At 53.0% G+C, this 12,015-nt stretch overlaps 1 protein-coding gene across 1 annotated transcript in view; it reads left to right on the top strand.

Annotated features, from left to right (window-relative positions):
* FANCA (FA complementation group A) overlaps positions 1-12,013 on the top strand; it is a 60,259-nt gene extending 48,246 nt beyond the window's left edge. The window contains 14 exon segments of the mRNA XM_039226708.1: positions 2,746-2,830; positions 4,628-4,794; positions 5,321-5,426; positions 6,727-6,783; positions 6,932-7,036; positions 7,901-8,013; positions 8,840-8,978; positions 10,153-10,230; positions 10,535-10,637; positions 10,998-11,073; positions 11,319-11,475; positions 11,601-11,746; positions 11,748-11,827; positions 11,830-12,013. Of these exon segments, the coding sequence (XP_039082639.1) occupies positions 2,746-2,830; positions 4,628-4,794; positions 5,321-5,426; positions 6,727-6,783; positions 6,932-7,036; positions 7,901-8,013; positions 8,840-8,978; positions 10,153-10,230; positions 10,535-10,637; positions 10,998-11,073; positions 11,319-11,475; positions 11,601-11,746; positions 11,748-11,827; positions 11,830-11,990 (1,573 nt within the window). The 3' untranslated portion in view covers positions 11,991-12,013.
* The last annotated feature ends 2 nt before the right edge of the window (positions 12,014-12,015 follow it).

Here is a 12,015-nt window from a genome sequence, read left to right as displayed (position 1 = left end):
ACGCACGCACAGACTGAAATCAGGGAGTGTCTCCATTCCTTGCCTGAGGAACATAGGGGAAGAGAAGGGAGAATAAGATAGAGTCAAACCATAAGAGACTCTTGAACACAGAGAACAAACGGCTTCTGGAGGGTGTTGGGTGGGGGTAAGTGGGCGATGGGCGTTAAGGAAGGCACTTTTCGGGATGAGCACTGGGTGTTGTAAGTGATCAGTCACTAAATTCTCCTGAAATCATTACTACGCTATATGTTAACTTAGATTTAAATAAAATTTTAAAAATTGTATATTGTAGCATGTATCAGAACTTTTATTACTGAGTAGTATCCCATTGAAGGATGGACATTTTGTTTATTCACTAGTTGATGGACTTTTGGGACTTCACTTTTTGGCCATGAAGAATTGTGTTATGAACATTTGTGTACAGGTTTTTTTGTGGTCCTGTGTTTTAATTTCTTTTGGGCATATCCCTAAGAATGGGGTATGCGGTGTTATACTTTAACTTTTTTAGGAACTCCCAGACTGTTTTGCAAAACTGGCCATTTTACATTCCCACCAGCAGTATCGGAGGATTCCAGTTCCTCCCCATTATCACCAACGTAGTTATCATTATCTTTTGCTAATACCCATCCTAATGGACAGCACTGATATATTTCATTATGGTTTTGATTTGTTTTTCCCTGGTGGCTAATGAAGTTGAGCATATTTTCATTTGCTGGTTGACGGTTTGTGTCTCGTCTTTGAAAACGTCCCATCCTTTGCCCATTTTAAGATTGGGATGTTTTACGAAGTTGTGTTATGTATTCTATATACCAGGCCCTTATCAGACATGAGTTGCAAATATTTTCTCCCATTCTGGGGCTCCTGAGTGGCACCGAAGTTGGTCAACCATCCAACTTCGGCTCAGGTCATGATCTTACGGTTCATGGTTTCAAGCCCTGTGTTGCGCTCTGTGCTGGCAGCTCGGAGCCTGGAGCCTGTTTTGGATTCTGTGTCTCCCTCTGTCTCTGCCCCTCCATTGCTCATGCTCTGTCTCTTGCTTTCTCAAAAATAAGTAAATATTAGAAAATTTAAAAATAATAAATTATCAAGTCCAATTTATCTTTTTAGTTTTAGCTCTTCATTTAGGTCTTTGATTAATTTGAGTTAATTTTTATATATGGAATAAGTAAGGAATCCCTCTTCATTCTTTTGCATGACATCCAGTTGTCCCAGCACGTTTTGTTGAAGAAACTGTCCTTACCCATTAAATGGTCTTGACGTTCTTACTGAAAACCAGTTAACCATGTATGTGAAAATTTGTTTCTGATCTCTTTTTAGTAAGTTGGTGTATATGTCTATTCTTATGCCAGTGTCACACTGTTTTGGTTACTGAAAACTTGTAGCAAATTTTAAATCAAAACTGTGAATTCCCCCCACTTCCACCCCCCCCCCCCAAGATTGTTTTGGGTATTTTAGGTTCTTTGCAATTCCATCTGAATTTCAGGATCAATTTGTCAGTTTCAACATAACCAGCTGGGATTCTGATAGGATTGTACTGTATCTGTAGATGCATGTTAGCATTATTAACATTTTAACAATACTGAATCTTCCTATCCATGAAGATGGGCTGTTTTTCCATTTATTTAGGTCTTCTGTAATTTTTTCAACGTTTTCTAGTTCTCAGTGTACAAGTTTTCTACCTCCTTGGTTAAATTTATCTTCAAGTATTTTATTCTAACACCATTAAAAAGGGAATTAATTCCATTCTTGGATTATTCATTGGTAGTATAGAGAAGTAAAACTGATTTTTGTGTATTGATATCATGTTCTGCAACTTTGTGAACTTATTTAATAGCTTTTTTTTTTTAATGGGGAGTATTTAGGGTTTCTTATATACAAGATCATATCATCTCTGAATAGAGATGGTTTAACCTTTTCCTTTACAATATGGGTGTCTTTTATGTCTTTTTCTGAGTGAATGGTCCAGCTAGAACTTCCAGTGTAATGTTGTATGAAAGTGGTGAGAGAGGACAACTTCATCTTAAAATTTCTGATCTTAGGAGGAAAACTTTCAGTGTTTCATCATTAAGTATGATGTGAACTGTGGGTTTTTCTTTTTTTTTTTAATTTTTAAAAAAATGTTTATTTTTGAGAGAGAGAGACAGAGCACGAATGGGGAGGGATAGAGAGAGGAGGAGACACAGAATCCAAAGCAGGTCCAGGCTCTGAGCTGTCAGCACAGAGCTTGACGCGGGGCTTGAGCCCACGAACTGTGAGATCATGACCTGAGTTGAAGTCGGACACCCAGCCGAGCCACGTAGGTGCCCCTGTGGGTTTTTCATAGATGGCCTTTATCAGGTTAAGGAAGTTCCTTCCTACTCTTAATTTGTTGAGTGTTTTATCATGAAAGGGTACTGAATTTTGTCTAATGTTTTATCTGTATCTATTGAGATAATCACATGGTTTTGTATTTTTATTCTGTATATATGTGTATTACATTGATTTTAGGGTGTTGAACCAACCTTGCATTCTTAGAGTAAATCCCACTTGGTCCTGATACGTAATTGTTATCAGATGTTGCTAGATTGGGGTTGTTGGTATTTTGTTTCAGGTTTTGTTGTTTGTTGTTGATGACTGTGGGTGTCACCTGGTCCTCTGGTACTTCCTGGCTCTGCGACCACATGCCACTCTGGAGGCAGGAGGAGAAGCTGGAATGCCTGCACATCAGGAGATACTTAGGAGGCTTTTGTTGTGTTTTTGTTACAGTTCGAGAAGTTACAGCTACTCAGAGAATTCGGATTTGGTTCTCAGTGGCTGCACAGGAAATCGGGATATTTTTTCCAGACTGCAGGTGAGCTAGAACATGTAAAACTCAGTGTTTCACTGCATTTATGTCATCTGCTATTAAGGTTTATTTTTATTATTATTTTTTATTTTACAGAGAACATGAACCAGGGAGAGGGGCAGAGAAAGAGAATTTTTTTTTTTTAAGTTTATTTTAAGACAGAGAGAGCATGCAAGTGGAGGAGTGGCAGAGAGAAAGGGAGACAGAATCCCAAGCAAGCTTCACACTGTTACCACAGAGCCTGATGCTGGGCTTGAACCCACAAACCGTGAGATCATGAAGTGAGCTGAAGTCAGATGCTTACCCAACTGAGCCACCCAGGAGAGAAAGAATCCCAAAAAGGCTCCACATTAATTGCAGAGCCTGATGTGGGGCTAGATTCCGCAACCCTGGGATCATGACCTGAGCCGAGTCAGGCACTCAATTGACTTAGCCACTCAGGCACCCCCAGATATTGCTAGAAATATCTGTAACAGGTCCTAAGGCACCCCTGCAGAATGAAAACCCACGTCACGTATGGAATGGCCCAGACCCAGAGTGATGGTGTGCTCACTTCACCAGTGAGTATCACAAAAAAATGCAGAAACAAAAGCTGTGGTTCCAGAACCATCTCTAGGCTCTGGCACATTTAAAATTTAAAAATAGAGGCGAGTGAGCAAATAGCAGCTTCAGTAGTAAATGATCGCTCCCCACCACTTTCTGCTTGTTAGCTCCTGGCTGCTCTGTTTGGATGCCTGGCTGTGAGAAGTAAGGTAGATAGCCCTCCACTTGGCAAAGGGGGGCTTGGAGACTGTTGGCACAGGGTCACCTGGCACCTCCACGGCCTGGCGGGTTCTTCTCACCAAGGCAGGTGCACTTAAGAAGGCGTGGAAATGGGGCTCTCATTTTGAAGTGAAAAGTATCGTTTTCAGTCAGAGTACCTGTTTGTCTCCAGTCTTTTCAGGGTGGTTGACGTCGGACCCTGTGAGTGGGCTCTGGGGTCAAAGTGCGGACCGTGCCCTCTGGTTTCCACGCCCGCGGCGGACACGGGGAGCCCGGGCCTCTGGAAGTACACAGGCAGCTCCTTGTTAACAGGGTTCCGTGTGTGGGTTTCGTGCCTCCTGGCAGTGTTTCTGCTTTTCAAGTGCTTGACTAGAGAGAATGTGGGGAGGGACAGAAGTCACGGAGGGCGAGGTTTGGACACTGGGCGAACGTAACCTACCAGTGAAGGAAACACACAAAGGGACCCGAGCCCCCTCATCCTGCCCTTCTGTCGCCACATCCGTCATCACTGGCTGCTGTAGGGAGAGTGAGCGTGAAGGGCCGACGGCGCGTCCTGGGCTGGGGCCGCGCGTGGCAGGGGCGACGCTTTGAAGCGGGTGCATCTGAATGCGCGCAGATGCTGCACACACTTTGTGCTTTCCGTCAGCAGACATTTATTGAATGCTTACTGTGTACATACCTTCTGTCCGTAATTCACCCTCAAATTATGTGCGTGTACACTAATGTGTAGTATGTATGTGTAGTAAAAGAGCAAATGATAAACAGTAAAATGTTAGCCATCGGTGAGTCTGGGTAGAGGTGTGTTTTTGTACCATTCTTATTCTATTTTTGGAATTTTTCAGTGATTTCCAAGTAAAAAGGCTTGTCCCAATCATTCCTAGCTCCTCTTAGGAAACTCTCCGAAGCCCACCCAACCTCATTTCAGAGTCTTGACTGGGGCTGACAATCATCCCTGAGGACTTTGTGTTTTCACTTTTGGGGACAACCATCTGGAACCAGCGATTCAAGTTATGTGAACCTTTTGGGCTGGTTTTTCTCCAGGAGATGGCTGCTGGTCTGGAGCAGGGCCCGGTGGCTCCCCCGGGTCACTCTCCTCCGCGGGGGCACTTCCTCTTCGCCGTTTTCCGCAGACGGCTCCAGGCTCTGGCTCGTGGGTGGGATGTGGCCACGCGACTGCAGAGGCAGCGGGAGCTGCTCGTGTACAAACGGTAACGCAGTACTGGGTGGACTATCTGTCTGTCTTAAGTTGAATTTCCTTTTCGCCGATGACTTGTTTCTGTCCCCTGTCCCCAGCCTGTGATAGCATCTTCTGCTTGGTGTTCCCATGGAGAGAGCAGGGTTTGAAGCCTTGGATAAGGCCTTTCTCTTCAGACTCAGGAGCTGCTTTGCTGAAAGATGTAGCCTAAAGAATTCGTGTCAGAATAAGGAAAACCACGTGTGCTCAGAGATCCTCACTGTAGCCACATTTAGGAGTAGAGGGTCCTGTCCCTCCCCAGTTCTAGGGAGCAGCTGGGTCAGACTGTGGGGCACCTGTCACTTGGCTATGGGCCAGCTTACAAGTGGTTTGTGGGGTAAGACCCTGTGCATGTCGCCAGTGGCCCAGCGGGACACAGTCCCAGGTAAGGACTCCGCTTCCAAGAGCGAGTCGGGAGGGGGGTTACAGACCCGAGTCTGAGCTCCCAGGGAGTGCAGTGAGGCCACGCCACCCCCGCTCATGCAGCCCTTCTTTGCCAGGATCCTCCTCGGTCTGTCCCCGTCTGTTGTCGTCGGCAGCCCCCAAGCCAGACAGCCGACCGCCCCTGACTGCACGGAGTTCTTCCACTTGGTCAACTCGGAGCTGGTAGGTGTGGGTGAGCGACCTGGGGACGCAGGGACGGGGGTGACCGATCACCGAGGGCTGCCTCTTCTTGAAGATGCACAAGTGCACTTGTGGTCACTGGAGCCAGTTGCTTGAGTGTGTGCGCAGACCACATGGGCTTGCTGAGGACGGGGTGGGGGCCAGGAGCGGGGGCCTCTGTGTGCCCAGCGCCCTCCCGCAGCCAGAACCAGGGCCAGCGAGGTGCGGACGTCGGATGTGGTTCCTTCTGCAAGAGCTTCAGTCCCCTTCGGAGCCCTCCTCAGCTTTCAGCCATCAGGACCCATGAGGTCTTGCAGACCATGCGTCGCCATCTTTCCAGTTTTGACATTCCGGGCGCACAGAAGCCAGAGGTGCCGTGAGGACCGGTGTTCCCACCAGCGTTCCCTGCGTCCAGCGCACACGTTGTTCAGGGTCAGGGGCCCCACGGTCTTACCCAGAAAAACGAAAGCCTGCGTCCAGTCTGCGTCAGCGAGGTGACCAGGAACAAGCATGTTCTGCACACTTCACAATAGCCTCTACTCCTGAAGTGTCTTTTTCGTTCTTTAAAGTGCAAATATGACTAGAGGTTGAACTAAGGTCCTATTCAGTCATGGCTTTAAAAGGTGATTTAGAAGGCAGGGGGATGAGGGGCGCCTGGGTGGCTTAGTCAGTTAAACGTCCGACTTTCGCTTAGGTCATGATCTCGCGGTTCGTGGGTTCGAGCCCCGCGTTGGGCTCTGTGCTGACAGCCAGCTCAGAGCCTGGAGCCTGTGTCAGAGTCTCTGACCCTCCCCTGCTCACGCTGTCTCTCTCTTCTCTCTCCTAGAAATAAATAAAAATATAAAAAAAAAAAAAATCTTTAAAAAAAAAAAAAGGCAGGTGAATGAGCCTCGGTGTTCTTTGGGTTTTGAGCAAAGCCGGCTTTCCCTAGAGCTCTCTGTGGGCCCAGTGGAGGCTGCAGATGTGGAACGGGCGGGTCAGAGGACACAGAGCAGGGGTGGAGAGGCGATCCCGGCAACAGGGCCATCAGAGTGCTGCCCTCACCTCCTGGCCTTTGTTGGGGCCCTAGAGGGCAGGCTGGGGGCTCTGGCTGCACAGAGGAGCCACGTGGAGAAGCAGGGAGTCACGAAAGTTCTGGGCCAGCTTGCCAGGACGAAAGCTACACCTCCGGCCAGCGGTGCTGCCATCTGGCTGCCGTCCTCAAGCTGTGTTTTCTTCCATAGCCGACGCCTCGGCAGAGACACCGTCCCTCCCTCCCCCACCCCGCTGGCTCCTTTCTCACCGGCCTATGCTGTTTTTGCAGAGAAACTTCTCCCACGGAAGTGCCCTGACCCATGACCTCACCGTTCACTTCTTCAGGGTAACTGTCTCCCTCTGCACCTCCCCAGTCGCCTGCTCAGACCACATGGGCTAGATCCTCATTCTCATCTGTGCTCTGAAGCCACGGGGTCTTCCAGGGCTGGGTGGACACGCAAACCACTGAGCCTCTGGCATGTTCTCTCCTCCAGGGGCTCCTCACTGCCTGTTCACAAAGCAGAGACCCCTCCCTGACAGCAGACCTGGTCCTGACCACGTGCCAGACCGAGTGCCCCCTAGTCCTGACCTCTGCTCTGGTAGGCACGGCCGTCTTCTCAGGGCACTCCTGGGGCTGGCACGGTGACTGGGGATCCAGTCTTGTCATTTGGAAGAAACGGGGAGGGGGTAAATACGACCCATCCGAACACAGGAGGACAGGCTGCCCGGCCTGCGCCTGGGCTCACTGTGCTTCCGCGTTGGCTCAGGGTGAACCCTAACTGCCTGTGCTCCCCCACTTCCGTCCCACCCGTTGTCCTGACACACCACCACCTCAGAACTTCAGAAGAGAGGTGCCCTCGCGTGGCTGGACATCCTCAGGTTGAGGGTGCAGGCTTCCTTTGGGTGTCTTTGCCAGCTTCCTTGTTTACTTAGAGAGAGAGAGGGTCCCAGGCAGGCTCCATGCCGTCCGCATAGAGCCCAAAGTGGGGCTCCATCCCACGAACCGTGAGATCATGACCTGAGCTGAAATCCAGAGTCGGACGCTGAACCGACCTAGCCCCCCGGGTGCCTTGTGCTTTCTTCGACTCCTGACAACACGCAGCTCTCCTGGTCTCGGTATCTGGCAGCCACGGGACTCGAGCCGGTACCCCCGGAGCGTCTTCGCTTTTTTCTTAGTCTGTGGCTCGTTTGGGTGGAGTTCACTGCAAGAGCTGTTCTGTGTGTAAAACGCTAGCTCGCGGTCGTCTGCGAGGAGGAGGAAAACCTCCTGGAGCTGCCCTGGACCTAAGTCCAGTTCGTGAGGCCCCGGGTGACGTGAGCTGTGCTGAGCAGTGACAGCCGCCAGGTGGACTCCGGTCTTCAGCGGGCACTCCAGGGTTCAGGATCTTGGCGGCAGGAACTGAAGAGGTGCCCCAGTATAGTCCCCCGTGATCCGCTTACGGCTGATCTCTGTCTTCTGGAAGTTGTGGTGGCCACGTCTGGAGCCCGAACTGCGTAGTCGGTGGGGGAGATGCCCCCGGGGCCCCCTGCCCCAGGAGCTGCAGCGGCTGTGCGAGGCCCAGCGGTTTGGCAGGAGGTAAGCGGCACAAGGGGAGGAAGCGTGGCTGTTCTCCGGGACCCGCGCTGCGTCATCTCCATGAACACACTGGGGTGCCTAACAGGCCGCGGGGGCAGGCTTTGCCAAGGCCCGTGTGAGGGGGGAGAGAGACCGACCGAGCTCTAGGTGGGAATCCGAGACACCCCAGACTGTCGGGCAAGACTGACGGTAGCAGGTCCCTGCCCAGCTCTGCTGCCCATCAGCCCTTCTCTTACGGCCACGGTCGGCCCAGGACCGACTGTCAGCATCGCGGGGACGTGTTCGGGACGCAGGTCCCCGTCTGCCCAGCTCGCAGTCTCTGGTGCCCGCTGGGCTGGGGGCGAGCGGTGTCCTAGAGGCACTGGGGGCGCTTGTCCCATCCAGCCTCCTCTCCCTGAGGTGCCTGGCGTGCTGCTCAGGCTCCAGCATGCCCGAAGTTCCAGAAGACAAGGGAAGCCAAATTCCATTCATTTTTGGCCTGGATTCTAACCTGCTGGAGACCCTTTCTGGGAGAGAACGCAAGGGTCTGAGTAGTGGGCTCCCGGTCCGAGGCCTGTGTACACGGCCCTCTTGCAGAGCTCAGCTGGTGGGGACCAGGTGCCCCCGGCGGGCCCTGCTCCTTCCTCGCGGCCACGGCACAGGACTGTGCCCACCACCGAGACAGGGAACGTCAGGCCTCCAGGCGAGCCTGACACAGGCCCGGGTCTCTGCTCGGCCCGAAGGTGGGCAAGGCCAGCATCCTGACCAGTAGGGACCAAGGACCAGAGGTTTTCAACCAGGATAGGGCCTCGAGGCTTCCGTGGTGACCTACGCCCCTGTCTCCCAGCTGCCTCTCCCCGGACCCGGCGTCCCCTGCACCGGGCCCGGCCTGGCTGTCGGCTGCCGCGCTCTACTTCGCACTCCAGCGAGCCGGGAGGGACCGCGCCAAGAGCCACCTGCAGCGGCTGGGCTGCCACGGAGAGGAGGCAAGACGTGGAGTCCCTCACTTTCCTGGCTTCTCGCGGTGCACCCCGCGGGCTGGGCTCTTCTGAGGACAGGAGGGAGGTGCGGGCGGTCCCGACTTTGTTAGGAAGTAAAGTGTTCGAGGTTTATAGGGTTAGTAATACTCGACTCTCAAGTTCACTCTTGCTCTTCCTATTTGGCTGTGACCTCTCCGCAGCCGGGGCCCCTCCAGTGTCTCCCCAGCTACAGCACTGGTAAACTGGAAGGTCAGGGCGCCTGGGGGCTCAGTCCGTTAAGCATCGGACTCTGGATTTAGGCTCAGGCCACGATCTCCCGGTTTGTGAGCTCAAGCCACGCATCAGGCTCTGTGCTGACTGTGGAGGCTGCTTGGGATTCTCTCTCTCCAACCCTCCCCCACTTACACTTTCTCTCAAAAGAAGTAAACTTAAAAAAAAAAAAAAAAACAAAAACCTGGGAAGTCAACTTGTCAGCTCTGGGCAGAATGCCTGCCTGAGGTTTTTGGTAATCATAGAGATTCTTCTAAGTTTGTTTTTGTTGAAAGTGATTTTAGTGGCGCCAAGCCACCCAGCCCTGTGCGTGCTGAGGGGACAGTGTCCAGACAGACCCCACTCAAGCAGGTGTGTGCCAGTGGGTTCCTGCCTCTGGTCAGGATGGGACGTGCGGCCTCATCTCTAGGGGTTTTATAAACTCCTCCGCGAGCAGCCCAGGAGGCAGGCTGGGGGGGCTCCCTGCAGCTCCCAGGCTAGGGGAACCCTCAGCAACAGCCTAGTTCTCTGCTGTCCCTTGTGCGAGCCATGGTTTAAGGCACATATAAAATTACCTAGTCGATAAAAAAATATTCTGAAATTACCTCTTTAAGTGGATTTTATGAAGAAAAACGTTAAAGATTTATGTCCTTTGCCTATAGATCTTTGGTCAAAGAACACTGTGTGCGTTATTCCTTACTTAGAATTACTTTTTGAGGGCACAATGTAGAGAATTTTATTTAAGTTTATATATTTGTTTTGGGAGAGGGAGAGAATCCCTAGCAGGCTGCAAGCTGTCCACGCGGAGCCCACACGGGGCTCAGTCCCACGAGCCACGAGATCGTGAGCCCCGGTCCAGAGTCGGAAGCGCAGCCGAGCCCCGGGCGCCCCGGGCAGTTCACAGCTGTAACTGGACCTGTTCTGTTGGCAGCTGTTGGTTTCCCTGTTTTTCTTTTCCTTGATGGGCCTGCTTTCGTCATACCTGACCCCACGGGGAAGACCTCGGCAGGTGAGGTGGCCTCTCCCACTGCGCGCGTGGGGTCTCTGGGAGGACAGCCCTGGAACCTTTGTTCCGAAGGGTTTCTCGGGAGTCCTGTGCTCGCCGAAGCAAGAACCCCTGGGCCTGTCCTTTGAGATCTTATTTCGGAACCCGGCACAAGGGTCCCTGGCCTGTTGTCCCTACGGTCACCATGTGAGGCTCACAGGACGCACGGAGGCTCCCTTCTGGGCGGAGGTCGGGCCTCTCCTCAGTGTGTGTGGCTGTGCTGACACTCCCGACCCTAGAGGCAGCCTCCCTCTTCTGTGGGCCACAGGCTGTCGACACCCTAACGGCTTTGGACATCTGTGCTGAGATCCTGGGGTGTCTGCAGACGAAGCGGGTCTCCTGGCTGCTGCTCTTTCAGTTGACGGAGACAGGTAAGAGGCCACTGAGACTTGACAGCAGGGGACGACGGCCTGCGTCTGTCCTCGTTAACCATCTGGGGACACCGGTGAGCCAGCAGGGCCAGGCTGCCATCCCCACTTGACCTTTCTCCAGAAATAATTTTCACATGGTTGAAAAAGAGACCTCGGGCCTGACTTTACTCATTTTCAAAAGTGTATCTTCTTGCCAAGTATATACACAGAAGCATTCCATGGGATACTGAGTCCCACCCACTAGGCCAGCAGGTGGGGGGAAGGGGCTCTGCTCTCCAGAGCGAGGACGCCCCCCCTCCCCAGCCAGGCCCCTCATGTTCCGTGAACGTGCCCACCTAGGGCTCGGCCTCGGTGTTGCAGCTGGCGGCCTGGGGCACGTCCTCCTGCGCCTGGCCCCAGATCAGTACATCCGACTGCTGCCGTTCGCCTTCTACAGGTAACTGCACCCGCTTCCCTGGCTGCTACCAGAGCGCTCAGTGAAGGGGTCCCTGCCCATGGGGTCGTGTGTGGGCAGAGGGGTCCTCCCCTTCCCCAGTCCTAGACCTCAGTGCCACGGAGTGTCTCCCTCCAGAGGGGAAAGGTGCCGGTGACGCCTTTCCTCAGTTGAGCAGCTGTTCTGTGCGCCCTGCGGCCACTCACCTCCGCAGGGTCTTAGAGTCACGGGCAGCTTCTCTTCTTCAGCCTGCTCTCCTGCTTTGACGAAGACACCCTCACCAGGGAGGACGCCTTCCTGCATGTTGCTGTCGACATGTACCTAAAGCTGATCTGTCTCTTCGTGGCTGGGGAAACGAGTGCAATCTCTGCCGGAGCCAGCGGGAGCCGCGAGCCCCAGGGCCAGGCAGGTGACCCTCCTCACAGAGCCGTGCGGCCAGCGACGGCCCCTACTGGCACAGGCGGCAGATGGGGGCGTCCGGACCCCTCACAGCAGCCCCTGACCCGTGGCTTTGCCTGTCCTCTCTTTAGGGTGACCCTGTAGGCCTGATAACAGAGGCTCGTCGTTTTCTGCTGCAGTCAATACCGAGATGCCCAAAAGAGAGCTTCTCCAACATGGCGGAGGTAACAGCCAGACACTCACTTTGGTGTGTGTGTTCAAGTGCAAACGAGAGTGCTGGTCCCTCCACTGAAAGGACCCAGGGGTGTGGCACTTGTGCTGTGGCCACTTACCTGCCAGGCTGTGGCTGCCAGCTGCCCTGTCCCCAGGTGTCTGGGGGCGGCACTCAGCTGAGCACAGTTGGTTTCTTGCAGCTGCTGGCCACCAGCACAGACTGTGACCCGGACGTGAGGGCCGCCCTCCTGAGCAGACAGCAGGCCGGGCCCGGCACTGACCTCTACCAGGAGCCCCATCTCTTTTGACTGGACCCTGCGTGGTGCACAGCTC

The sequence above is a fragment of the Hyaena hyaena genome, unplaced genomic scaffold, assembly GCF_003009895.1.
Source record: "Hyaena hyaena isolate Hyena2069 unplaced genomic scaffold, ASM300989v1 scaffold_1, whole genome shotgun sequence".
In the NCBI taxonomy this organism is placed as follows: Eukaryota; Metazoa; Chordata; class Mammalia; order Carnivora; family Hyaenidae; genus Hyaena; species Hyaena hyaena.
This window is presented reverse-complemented; position numbering and strand designations above follow the sequence as displayed.